We start from the raw sequence: 14,222 nt of genomic DNA, 5'->3' as shown, positions 1-14,222 counted from the left end.
CAATTTGGTTCCAAGTCAAAATGGTGTGAGACTTGGTGGGGAATTTTCAAAGGGAGTGAATGTTTAATGTGGTGAATGGTTTGCTGAATTAACTGACTGTTTTGATCTGAACTGTATAGGGTATCTTGAGTTGTGTTGGAGCTGTATACATCCAGGTAATTGGGGAATATTCCATCACACTCCTCACTTGAGTCTTGTAGATGGTGGAATGGCTTTTGGTGAGTCAGGAGGTAAGTTAATGGTGAGAGAATTCCTAAATTCTGATCTGCTCTTTCAACCACAACATTTATATGGCTATCCCAGTTCAGTTCCTGGTCATTGGTAACCACCACTGTGGAGGATGAGATGATGGCAGTGGGATTGAATGTCAGGAGGTGATTTTCTCTTGTTGAAGGTGGCCATTGAGTGGCACTTATATATTAAAAATGTTGCTTGCCATTTATCAACCTAAGCCTCGATATTGCAGTGTATGGAAACTGACTGCTTCAGTATCTGAGGAATCATAAGTGATGCTGCCTATTGTGCAATTCCCAAATCTGACATTATGGTGGATTAGAGGTCATTGATGAAGTTGCTAAGATGGTTGAGCCTAATAAGCTATCCGTCATTATGTCCTTACATTGTGATGAATCACATAACCATATTCCCCTGTGCCAGGTATGACACCATTTTTGCCAAGGATCCTTCATGCTATAGTAAGTCAAATGCTGCCTTGAGGGCAAAGATAATGACTCTCACTTTCAACACTGGAGTTTAGCTCTTTTGACCATATTTAGACCAAGACTGAAATGAAGTCAGGGACTGAGTGACTGTGTAGAATCTAACTGGCTGCCAGTGGACAGACTATTACTTTGCAAGTACTGCTTGCTAACACTATCAATAACCACTTGCACCACTTTACTGACGAGAAGAGTGGACTGGCAATTGCTAGGATTATGTTTGTACTCATTCATCAGCTGAAGTGGGATGGTAGGAGATAATTAACAGAAGGTTTCATTGTCCTTCTTTGAGCTGATGTCATGTGGCTTCATGGGGTCAGACTCAAAGCTGAGGACTTCCAGGGCAACTCTTTCCTGTTTGTATATGGCCATGCCACCACTTCCAAACTGTTTGTCTGGCTAGTGAGACAGGACGTACCCAGGAACAGTGATGGTGGTGTCTAGGATATTTTCTGTTAGGTGTGATTCTGTGAGTATGGATATGTCAGGCTATTCTTTGACTAGTCTATGAAGCATCTGTCCCAATTTTGTTAGTAAAGATGACTTTGCAGGGTTGACAGGGCTGAATTAGCCATTGTTAGTTACCGGGTGGGCTGCCTGGATCCATTGCTTTGTTTAGACAACATAGTGGTTTGATACAACTGAATGTCATGCTGCACTATTTTATAATGGCTTAAAGAGTTGACCAAATCATTCTGAATCTGTAGTCATATGTAGGCTAGGCCAAATTACAGTGATACATTTTGTTTCCTAACGGACATTAGTAAACCAATGTATTTTATGACAATTGACAATGGTTACATGGTCTTCATTAGACCAATTGTTAATTCCATACTTTACTGATTTCAAATTTCACCATGTGCCACAGTAGGATTTGAAATCATGCCTCCACGGTTTACTAGCCCAGTGACATTCCCATGACACTATCCGCTCATTTTCACAATACATCATTAATTTTGTTCTTATAAATTTAGAAAATCTCATTGATGGACTTTTTTTTAACTAAAATTAATATAAAGACAAAGTATATAATTGGTCATATTGATAACTGGGTAAAACATTTATACTTCTGTTGTGACATGTGAAATTGTGGAACTAGAGAAGGATGATGCATTCCTTCAAATTTGGTTGTAACAATACTGGAGAATGAAAGGTGCACCCTGGAGTCATGAAGTCTACTTATAGGAGTAACCAATGACATTATCTGTTGTGATAATAATAAGGGAAATTTGACACAGTTGAAAGTTTTGGACAAGGAGACTGGGACATCTTAGTTAACTGCAAAAGAAAACGATGGACGATAAGTGTTCTGGTTAGAAATATTGAAAGTGGAATCTGAGCAAAGTACAACAGTAATGCACAGGAAGAAGCATAAACAGAAAAATAAATCACTTATTTTCAGTCTGCAACATAATGAAACTAATGAGAAGGAGAAAGGATACAGAAAAAAATGTATTGACACTGTGGAGAGTTCAAATAGTTGTAAACACAATCCAAAATTTAGAAAGTTAGAAAAAACCCTTAGAATAGAAAGGAGTACAGGAGTTGGGAGGTCATGTTGCGGCTGTACAGGACATTGGTTCGGCCATTGTTGGAATATTGTGTGCAATTCTGGTCTCCTTCCTATCGGGAAGATGTTGTGAAACTTGAAAGGGTTCAGAAAAGATTTACAAGGATGTTGCCAGGATTGGAGGATTTGAGCTATAGGGAGAGGCTGAACAGGCTGGGGCTGTTTTCCCTGGAGCGTCGGAGGCTGAGGGGTGACCTTATAGAGGCTTACAAAATTATGAGGGCATGGATAGGGTAAAGAGGCAAAGTCTTTTCCCTGGGGTTGGGGAGTCCAGAGCTAGAGGGCATAGGTTTAGGGTGAGAGGGGAAAGATATAAAACAAACATACGGGGCAACTTTTTCAAGTATGTGTATGGAATGAGCTGCCAGAGGAAGTTGTGGAGGCTGGTACAATTGCAACATTTAAGAGGCATTTGGATGGGTATATGAATAGGAAGGGTTTGGAGGGTTATGGGCCGGGTGCTGGCAGGTGGGACTAGATTGGGTTGGGATATCTGGTTGACATGGACGGGTTGGACCGAAAGGTCTGTTTCCATGCTGTACATCTCTATGACTCTATGACTCTAATCTTTTCAACCAAAGAGTTACGAACATATGGAATAAGATGCAGAAGATCCATCAAAAAATTGGATATATTCTCAAGGGGCGGGTTGTGGTTTTTGAAGACCGTATTTTACTAAGCAACAACAAAGGGTAATTGTGACATCATTGGCAGGCTGGCGCCTATCACCATGATGACCAGTCGGTACAGAGGCTTGGCAGCCAGCACTAAAATAGTAAACATCAGCCCATAATGACACCTGACAACTATTTCATCTGTGGCATTTGTAGCAGATACCTGTCTCTCATGGATTGGTCTGTTCAGCCAGCAGCACAACTGCACTATATGAAGCTGCCCTCTCCCGAAAGGATTTTCTGCAATATTTTTTGACTTACATTGATGGAAGTGTGCTGGCAACATTTTCATGGGAATTGAAACAATGGTTGGGTTGAGTTCAAATTGGGTCTTTTCTTGTTTATTTATTCTTCTGTATTCTTAATGTAATTATTATTTTGTTCATAAATATGTTTCATATTATGTAAACAAGAAAGCCACTAAAATATTGACATGAACGTATCAGTATAAAATCATTAGAACTGACTATTCCTAATAACGAAATAATGGCACTAGTTTAGTCGAAGTGTAGAGAATAGCCTTTGGATTAAGATACTGGATTAGTGGTGCTGGAAGAGCACAGCAGTTCAGGCAGCATCCAACGAGCAGCGAAATCAACGTTTCGGGCAAAAGCCCTTCATCACTGCCTTTATTCCTGATGAAGGGCTTTTGCCCGAAACGTTGATTTCGCTGCTCGTTGGATGCTGCCTGAACTGCTGTGCTCTTCCAGCACCACTAATCCAGTATTTGGTTTTCAGCATCTGCAGTCATTGTTTTTACCTTTGGATTAAGATAACCCTGCCAAAGTAAGATTTGATGTATTTCAGAAGAGGAGGACAGATATGCAAAGTATAACTCCATGGTTATTGTGTCATTGTTTTGAATTTGCAGTTTGTTTATTTTACAATGTATTTATCTTAGCTGTCTAGACTTAATTTGAATCCTGTCAGTGAAATTACAAGGATGATATGCTAGCCTGTTATATAGTTCTTCAAGCTTTTTAATTAATGTTGTCATATTTTTGGAGCACTGTCGGTCATTATGGATCCTGCCCCAAGCAAAGCTCCACCAAACTTTTGCAAAGCCACTATTAAGATTCCAGACGATGGAGCATTCTCTTTAACGATAATGGAATTTAATAAAGTAAAGTTTCAATGAATAATCCATAATTCCCTTCAGTGAGGAACACATGATACAAATTGATTACATTGCTCTATGATATCAAAAGAATGAACATTATTTACCAGACACTGTGCAGGAGAGCTTGACATCAACATTCTCAATTACTTTCTGAGACTTCAAAGTAGTAATAAATTGAGGTGATGATTCTGTAACCAATTCTGCTGATATTTTGGGAAACATACCTACAATTTGGAAATGAATAATGGAACAAATACAAAATAGTAAATTTCTGTTGCAATAGAATGCTAAGATTTCCAGCAATGTTGGTTAATGACTCTTCATTTGTACCTTAGCTCTACATTTACTGCTTGAATCTACAAATGTGCTTTGGTTTCATTGCAACAAAAATAATTAAAAATTCAAAACTATACCTCAGAATGGTTGACCTTCATGACCCACAGATTTGACTATTACAATAACAAACTGAACATGAAATTGCTGGAGAAAGCAGTTCTCAAGAAGGGTCACTGGACTCAAAACATTATATCTGCTTTCTCTCTGGAGATGCTGCCAGACCTGCTGAGTTTCTCCAGCAATTTTTGTTTTTGTTTGTTTCAGATCTCCAGCATCAGCAATTCTTTGTTTTATTTGACTATGCCAATGCTGTCCTTGTCAGTCCTACATATCCAGCCTGTAGAAAATTAATCTCATCCAAATCTCTGCTGATTATATCTTGAATTATAACTATTTACCTGCCATGTTTATATTCTTTGTCCTAAATTTGCTCCAGGATCAGCAATGCTTCAACTTGTAATATTTATATTGAGAGATCTTCATGGCCTTGTCTTTCCTGTGTATTTCCTCATGTCTAAATGTTGGTCTTTTTACAAGGTTACTATGCCTTTGAGATTTTTTTCAGAGGGGGATAATTGGCCAAGTGCCGACTAGGCTGGGTTTGAAAGGTTTTTTGGGGCCATTTTTGTTTACCCCGAACAGATAATGCTTCCAGCCTAAAGCTTTCATGTCTTAAAAAAAAACCTGGTATAATCAAAGAGATTGGCCAACCTTCATTTAGATTAGAGTTCTGAATTCAGTTCAGCAGCAGTGTGTGTAAAGAAAGGCTGCTGGTTCTCACCCTCCTCCTGCCCTTCTGACTTCATAACCTGTAAGTGTTTTGTGACATTTTTACCCTTTGTGCTAAGGGACTTTTATTGGGACTGTTGCAAGTATTTTTGGAACAGCATCATTAAGCCTGTTGGGTTTTTGGACATGATAGTTATCTGGTATTCTATTTTCTGTCCTTTGTGTTTCATTCCACAATTTTGTAAATAAATTCTGTTTGTTTAAAACTTGGCAGTTGAACCAGCTAATTCACTCCGGGAATATCCACTATACACTTACCTAAACAAATAGCAAAGTTACGGTCTGGGCTACCTGCTTAAAAATGTTTTGAGGGGTCGGGCCTTGCCCATAATAGATTGGAGGCTCTTTGCAGGATTTAAACAGCGAGGATAGACAAGTCCCCCGGGCCTGACGGGATATATCCTAGGATTATGTGGGAAGCAAGAGAGGAAATTGCAGTACCGTTGGCAATGATCTTCTCGTCTTCACTGGCAACTGGGGTGGTACCAGGGGACTGGAGAGTAGCAAATGTTGTGCCCCTGTTCAAAAAAGGGAATAGGGATAACCCCGGGAATTACAGGCCAGTTAGTCTTACTTCTGTGGTAGGCAAAGTAATGGAAAGGGTACTGAGGGATAGGATTTACGAGTATCTGGAAAGACACTGCTTGATTAGGGACAGCCAGCACGGATTTGTGAAGGGTAGGTCTTGCCTTACAAGTCTTATTGAATTCTTCGAGGAGGTGACCAAGCATGTGGATGAGGGTAGAGCAGTGGATGTAGTGTACATGGATTTTAGTAAGGCATTTGATAAGGTTCCCCATGGTAGGCTTATGCGGAAAGTCAGGAGGCATGGGATAGAGGGAAATTTGGCCAATTGGATAGAAAACTGGCTAACCAGTCGAAGTCAGAGAGTGGTGGTAGATGGTAAATATTCAGCATGGAGTCCAGTTACAAGTGGAGTTCCGCAGGGATCAGTTCTGGGTCCTCTGCTGTTTGTAATTTTTATTAATGACTTAGATGAGGGAGTCGAAGGGTGGGTCAGTAAATTTGCAGATGATACAAAGATAGGTGGAGTTGTGGACAGTGAGGAGGGCTGTTGTCGGCTGCAGAGGGACTTAGATATGATGCAGAGCTGGGCTGAGGAGTGGCAGATGGAGTTCAACCCTGCCAAGTGTGAGGTTGTCCATTTTGGAAGAACAAATAAGAATGTGGAATACAGGGTTAATGGTAGGGTTCTTGGTCAGGTGGAGAAACAGAGGGATCTTGGGGTCTATGTACATAGATCTTTGAAGGTTGCCACTCAGGTGGATAGAGTTTGTAAGAAGGCCTATGGAGTATTATCGTTCATTAGCAGAGGGATTGAATTCAAGAGTCGTGAGGTGATGTTGCAGCTGTACAGGACTTTGGTTAGGCCACATTTGGAGTACTGTGTGCAGTTCTGGTCGCCTCACTTTAGGAAAGATGTGGAAGCTTTGGAGAGGGTGCAGAGAAGATTTACCAGGATGTTGCCTGGAATGGAGAGTAGGTCGTACGAGGATAGGTTGAGAGTTCTCGGCCTTTTCTCATTGGAACGGCGAAGGATGAGGGGTGACTTGATAGAGGTTTATAAGATGATCAGAGGAATAGATAGAGTAGACAGTCAGAAACTTTTTCCCTGGGTACAACATAGTGTTACAAGGGGACATAAATTTAAGGTGAAGGGTGGAAGGTATAGGGGAGATGTCAGGGGTGGGTTCTTTACCCAGAGAGTGGTGGGGGCATGGAATGCGCTGCCCGAGGGAGTGGTAGAGTCAGATTCATTGGCGACCTTTAAGCGGCATTTGGATAGGTACATGGATGGGTGCTTAATCTAGGATAGAAGTTCGGCACAACATCGTGGGCCGAAGGGCCTGTTCTGTGCTGTATTGTTCTATGTTCTATGTTCTATGAGTGGTAGATATTAGTGTCTTTTACTTCAGGTGTTGATTTGGTTGGTTTAAACAGCGCTCAGATAGCAATGGCTCTTTCAGTCATCAAGGAGGTTCTGGAAGTGGAAGAAGTGGGGATTTTACAAAAGGCAAATATGACCAAGCTGTGGGAATTAGTAGACAAGCTGGGGTTGAAGTTACCTCCTCAGGTGAGGAAAAATGAGACGATTGCAGCAGTAGCTCAGCATTTACATTTGCTGGAAACCCCAGCAGGATCTGTAGAGATAGCTAAATTTCAATTGCAGATGAAGAAGCTTCAGTTGGAAGCAGAAATGAAACAGTTTGAGTTACGATTAAAATCAGAAGAGAAAGAAAAAGAACAAAGGCTTTAGCAGAAGAGAAAGAAAAAGAGAGAGACTTTGAATTTCAGAAAATTATTCTTAGAAAGGAAAGTCAGCTTAACAGGATTGAGATGAAGGCTGAAGGTAAGCTTAATGAGGAAGTAGTGAAGATTAGAGTGGTGCTGGAAAAACACAGTAGGTTAGGCAGCATTCGAGGAGCAGGAAAATCGACGTTTCGGCAAAAGCCCTTCATCAGGAATGAGGAAGTAGGGCAAACTTATGTGGAAGAGCAGAGAGTTAAAATGGCAAGGTTAGCAGCTGAAGTGGCTGATGATTATGAATTGGTCCATAAAACATGGTTTGGCTTCCAGAATCAATATTAGTCCATGAGGGATAGAAATTGGGACAAAGAGAAATCCTCATATGGAGAGGGAAAGGTAGATCTCGGTGAAGATCATAAGGATAACTCACCACAGGGTAAAAAGGAAACCCTTGAAGGGGATAAAGAAGGTAAAAAGCTCTGGTGTTTTCAAAGAAATAAAGTAGGCCACATGAAATCACAGTGTTTGTGGGCTAGGAAAAAGACAGATGTAGGAAAAGAGGACAAGTCAGGAGTTTTATTGGAATGGGAGTAGAAAGCACAGGAGAAGCTAGAAAGCTACATCAGAGGAGGTTAGTTAAGGAGAAAGTGCCGGATCTGTTTAGAAAACATACCTGCAAAGGTAAAGTTTATTCACATAGGCCAAGAGTAGCAGGTAAAGAGATTATAATATTAAGGGACACAGGATGCTCTCAGTCTGTAATGCTAAAGGATGAGGAGATATGTACTCCTGAAGGACTAATGCCAGAAAAGGTACTGGTAATGGGAATTCATGGAGAGACAAAAAGCACTCAATTATATAAAGTGAGGCTAGAGAGTCCAGAAAAGAGTGGAAAGGTTGTGGTAGGAGTACAGGACAAACTCTCAGCTCCAGGAATATAAGTTGTCCTTGCAAATGATAAGATAAAAGGTAGGGAGGAGGGACTTGAGGGAGGGGCGTTGGAAATGCGATAGGTGGAAGGAGGTTAAGGTGAGGGTGATAGGCCGGAGTGGGGTGGGGCCGGAGAGGTCAGGAAGAAGATTGCAGGTTAGGAAGGTGGTGCTGAGTTCGAGGGTTGGGACTGAGACAAGGTGGGGGGAGGGGAAATGGGGAAACTGGAGAAGTCTGAGTTCATCCCTTGTGGTTGGAGGGTTCCGAGGTGGACGATGAGGCACTCTTCCTCCAGCCATCATGTTGCTATGGTCTGGCGATGGAGGAGTCCAAGGACCTGCATGTCCTTGGTGGAGTGGGAGGGGGAGTTGAAGTGTTGAGCCGCGAGGTGGTTGGGTTGGTTGGTCCGGGTGTCCCAGAGGTGTTCTCTGAAACGTTCCGCAAGTAGGCGGCCTGTCTCCCCAATAAAGAGGAGGCCACATCGGGTGCAGCGGATGCAGTAAATGATGTGTGTGGAGGTGCAGGTGAATTTGTGGCAGATATGGAAGGATCCCTTGGGGCCTTGGAGGGAAGTAAGGGGGGAGGTGTGGGCGCAAGTTTTTCATTTCTTGCGGTTGTAGGGGAAGGTGCCAGGAGTGGAGGTTGGGTTGATGGGGGGTGTGGACCTGACGAGGGAGTCACGGAGGGAGTGGTCTGAAGCCTCCAGAAGTGTTCTGAAAAGACCACTCCCTCCGTGACTCCCCCCACCTTGTCTCAGTCCCAACCCTCGAACTCAGCACCACCTTCCTAACCTGCAATCTTCTTCCTGACCTCTCCGCCCCCACTCCCACTCCGGCCTATCACCCTCACCTTAACCTCTTTCCACCTATCACATTTCCAACACCCCTCCCCCAAGTCCCTCCTCCCTTCCTTTTATCTTAGCCTGCTGGACACACTTTCCTCATTCCTGAAGAAGGGCTCATGCCCGAAACATCGATTCTCCTGCTCCTTGGATGCTGCCTGACCTGCTGCGCTTTTCCAGCAACACATTTTCAGCTCTGATCTCCAGCATCTGCAGTCCTCACTTTCTCCTTGCAAATGATATAGCTGATTCACGGGTAGGCGAGCCACCTACTGTGCTTGAAAAGCCAGTAGAGACTCAGGCAACTGAAGCAATGCAGGATTTTTATCCTGGAATCTTACCTGATTGTGTAGTAACAAGGTCACAGAGTCACACAGTTGAAACACCAGTGAGATCAAAGGGTATAGATAAGGAAGCTGAAGTGGCCTTAGCAGAGACTTTGTTGGATCAGATAGTTGAGATAAAACAGGAGCAAATAGATAATCTTTAGCTCTGTAAATCTCATTGTGTTACAGCAGAAAGATGAAAATTTAAAACAGTTGTATCAAAGGCATATACAGAGAAGGAATCTGAATGGAGCCCTGAGTGTTATTACCTGAATAATGACAACCGCCCGATGAAGGAGCAGTGCTGTGAAAGCTAGTGCTTCCAAATAAGCCTGTTGGACTTTAACCTGGTGTTGTGTGATTTTTTTTTTAACTTTGTACACCCCAGTTCAACACTGGTACCTCCAAATTACGACTACCTGAAAAATGATGTCTTAATGAGGAAATGGAGACCATCACATATTCAAGCAGATGAGATATGGGCAGAAATTCATCAAATTGTCTTGCCAGTGGGGCATAGAAAGGATGTGCTGCAAGTGGCACATGAGCTACCACTTGGAGGTCATTTAGGAGTGAGGAAACCACAGGCTAAAATATAAACATTTCTACTGGCTTGGACGGCACAATGATGTAGTTGAATTTTGCCATACATGTCAGGTAATTGGAAAACCACAGGCTGTAATAAAACCTGCACCTTTAATACCTATTCCAGCATTTGAGGAATCTTTTACAACGGTCTTAATTGATTGTGTAGGTCCCCTACCTCAAACAAAAAGTGGAAATTAGTATTTGTTAACAATGATGGATGTATCGACTGGACTTCCAGAGGCTATCTCATTACGCAATATCACAGCTAAAAGGATTATCGAGGAATTACTCAAATTGTTTACAAGATATGGACTACCAATAGAGATCCAACCAATCCAACAGTCACCTCAAGTGTCAAACATCACACCAAAACATTTGAAGGAAGAAAAGGATGGCTTAGGAATAAAACAATTCAAATCAACTGCATACCCTCCAGAATCGCAGGGAGCGGTAAAAAGGTGACATCAAATGCTAAAGCTCAACATTGTGACACTCGTTGAGGGAGGAAGTCGATAACCTTTGGAAACTCCTGAGTTCCTCCAATGATGGCCTCTTCAAATCCCCCAATTTCTATTGCTCCTGTACTTTTGGTTAAGCCAACAGCTCTCTAGCCGTAATCATTCCCTAAGCTTCTCTATCACTTCACCTCTCTATTCTCATTGCTTTCGCCCTCCTCTTTGCCTTTTCAAAGAAGTTTCTGCAGTATTTCTCAGCTCTGATCAAATGGTTGAAATATTGATATTTTCTTTCTTTTATTATTTTAGAATTTTATTTTCTCTTAAAATTTCATGTACCTCTTCCTTTATTTTATAGTTGAAATGGATAGATACATAGGAATGGTTTCCCCAAGCCACTCATCATCCTGAACTGGAAAAATATTACCATTTCTTTATGATGATTATGTCAAAATACTGGAACTCCCTCCCTAATGGCATTGTGGACAAATAGACAAATAGATTCAAGAAGGCAGCTTACTCAAGGGCAACTAAAGATGGACAATAAGTGCTGGTCCAGCTAGTGAAACCAACATCCTATGAATGAATAAATAAAATGGAATTTTTTGCATATATCTTGGCATTCACAATCAAAAACATTTACTTTCTTCCATAAATCTTTATTATCCAGGTTTCTGATGTGTTTCTTCCTTGTTTAATACATGAGTGTTTTATTATTAATACATCTTTCATTTTCACAAAATTACTTCAGGTTATCTCTATCATTCAAAGGTCTGAATCACACCGGTCAACTTTTGTCATAGACACAGTTATTCACTTGGCGAAAGTGAGGACTTGCAGATGCTGGAGTTTAAGTCAAGATTAGAGTGGTGCTGGAAAAGCACAGCAGGTCAGGCAACATCCGAGGAATAGGAAAATCGATGTTTAGGGCAGGCGCGCATCATCAGGAATGAGGCTGGAAGCCTCAGGGGTGGAGAGATAAATGGGAGGAGATGGGGCTGGGGAGAGGTAGTTAAGAGAGCAATAGGTGGATGGAGGAAGGGGTAAAGTGATAGGTCGGAGAGAGGGTGGAGTGGATAGGTGGGAAGGAAGATTGACAGGTGGGACAGATCATGAGGATGGTGCTGAGCTAGAAGGTTGGAACTGGGGTAAGGTGGGGGGAGAGGAGGTACACAAGAATGATTGCAGGAATGAAAGGCTTAACATTTAAGGAACGTTTGAGGACTCTGGGACTATATTGGATGAAGTTTACAAGGGAAGGGGGTTCTGATTGAAACTTACAGAATACTGAATGGCCTGGACAGAGTGGCCTTTGGGAAGATGTTTCCATTAGCAGGAGAAACTAGCCTTAAAGCAAAATGAAGACCCTTTAGAATGGAGATGAGGAGAAACTGCTTCAGCCAGAAACTGGTGAATCTGTGGAATTCATTACCATGGAAGGCTGTGGAAGCCAGCTCATTGAATATATTTAAAACAGAGACAGACAAGTTCTTGATTGCTAAGGAGATCAAAGGTTATGGGAGGAAAGCAGGAGAATGGGGTTGAAGAACCAATCAGCCATGATTGAATAGCAGAGCAGACTCAATGGGCTAAATGGCCTGTTTTCTGCTCCTATGTCTTATGGTCTAATCAGAGAGAATATTGGTTAAAGGGACAATAAATGGTAACAACAAAAGGGAAAAATTGTTCTTGATTTAAGTGCACATAGTTCTTGGGCCAAAATAAATGAATTAGCATCCTAAGTAATGGATAGGTATGATTTTCTGGCCATTACAGTATCATTGAATCGTACAGCTGTACAGCATGGAAACAGACCCTTCAGTCCAAGTCATCCATGCTGACCAGATATCCTAAATTAATTTAGTCCCACTTGCCAGCATTTGGCCAAAATCCCTCTAACCCCTTCCTATTCGTATACCCATCCAGATGTCTTTTAAATGTTGTAATTGTACCAATCTCCACCACTTCCTCTGGCAGCTCATTCCATGCATGCACCACCCTATGCACGAGAAAGTTGCCCCTTGGGTCCCTTTTAAATCTTGCCCCTCTCACTTCAAACCTATGTCGTCCAGTTTTGGACTACCCCACCCTGGGGAAAAGACCCCATCCATGCCCCTCATGATTTTATAACCCTCTATAAGGTCACCCCTCAGCCTCTGATGCTCCAGGGAAAATAGCCCCAGCCTATTCAGTCTCTCCCTATAGCTCAAACTCTCCAACACTCACAACATTCTTGTAAATCTTTTCTGAACATCTTCAAGTTTCACAACTTCCCCACTATAGCTTTCCTAACTACCAACTCAACTTGCAAGTCTACCTGAAGAGAAACCTGGAAGGGGCTGCCAAGTCTCTTTGCACTTCAGATTTCTGAATTTTCTCCCTATTTAGAAAATAGTCCATGCCTCTATTCTTCACACATTCCCACATTTTATTTCATCAGCACTTCTTTGCCCATTCTCCTAACCTGTCTAAATACTTGAAAGGGCTCTTGAAAGGAAACCCTCAATCAGCCTCATTCCTGATGAAGGGCTCTTGACGAAATGTCGATTTGCCTGCTCCTCAGATGCTACCTGACCTACTGTGCCTTTCCAGCATCCCACTCTCAACTCTAAATCCTTCTGCAGCCTCGTCACCTCCTCAATACTACCTGCCCCTCCATCTATCTTTGTAACATCTGCTAAATTAGCCAGAATGCCTTCAGTTCCTTCATCCAGATCATTGATGTATAAAGTGAAAAGTTGTGGTCCTAACACTGACCCTTGTGGAACACCATTAGTCACTGGCTTCCATCCTGAAAAGGACCCTTTTATTCCCACTCTCTTGCCAGACAGCCAATCATCTATCCATGCTCAGACCTTGCCTCTAACACCACAGGCCTTTATCTTACTCAGCAGTACCTTATCAAAAGCTTTTTGGAAGTCCAGACAGATAACATCCATTGGCTCTCCTTGGTCTAACCTACTTGTTACCTTCTCTAGCTCTAACATTCGTCAGGCATGACCTCCCCTTGATGAAACCATGCTGACTTTGCCCTATTTTATCATCTACCTCCAAGTATTCAGAAATCTCATCCTTCACAATGGACTCCAAAATCTTACCAACAACTCAGGTCAGGCACATCAGCATATAATTTCCCATCTTTTGCCTTACTCCCTTCTTAAGCAGGAGAATTACAGTAGCGATTTTCCAGTTCTCTGGGACCCTCCCTGACTCCAGTAATTCCTGAAAGATCACCACTAAAGCCTCCATTATCTCTTCAGCTCTCTCCTTCAGAAATTTTTGTTTTGGTGCACAGATCTCCATAATCCATGTGCGGCAGTGACTTTCAAAACCAGAAGTCAATGCTTCAACAAGCCAATTGCACTGATCACCTTGTACAGAACCTTGCAGGTACCTCCGGGCCACCGCATTGTTTTAGAGCGAACATGGCCTTGGCCTTATTTGTTTTTTTCATGTTTTTATACGCTACCTCTTCCTTCTGGGTATCAATGCCTAAGTAGCTGTCTTGCAATGGAGCTATATCATTTTGCTTTCCCAGCATATATAATCCTCTTCAGAACATCCCACTCTCAATTTAGTTACCCTGAGTCATTCAATTTTCTAGGA

At 42.1% G+C, this 14,222-nt stretch overlaps 2 protein-coding genes across 2 annotated transcripts in view; one reads left to right on the top strand and one right to left on the bottom strand.

Moving 5' to 3' along the window:
• The window catches only part of malt1 (MALT paracaspase 1), a 145,453-nt gene that overhangs the window by 15,108 nt on the left and 116,123 nt on the right, over window positions 1–14,222 (top strand). The gene's annotated exons all lie outside the window — the stretch shown is intronic.
• The window catches only part of alpk2 (alpha-kinase 2), a 99,305-nt gene that overhangs the window by 77,775 nt on the left and 7,308 nt on the right, over window positions 1–14,222 (bottom strand). Inside the window, exon 2 of the mRNA XM_072573625.1 lies at window positions 4,188–4,307. Within this exon, the coding sequence (XP_072429726.1) occupies window positions 4,188–4,305 (118 nt within the window). The 5' untranslated portion in view covers window positions 4,306–4,307. The remainder of the gene's footprint in view (window positions 1–4,187; window positions 4,308–14,222) is intronic.

Source organism: Chiloscyllium punctatum, chromosome 1 (genome assembly GCF_047496795.1).
Source record: "Chiloscyllium punctatum isolate Juve2018m chromosome 1, sChiPun1.3, whole genome shotgun sequence".
Lineage (NCBI taxonomy): Eukaryota > Metazoa > Chordata > Chondrichthyes > Orectolobiformes > Hemiscylliidae > Chiloscyllium > Chiloscyllium punctatum.
This window is presented reverse-complemented; position numbering and strand designations above follow the sequence as displayed.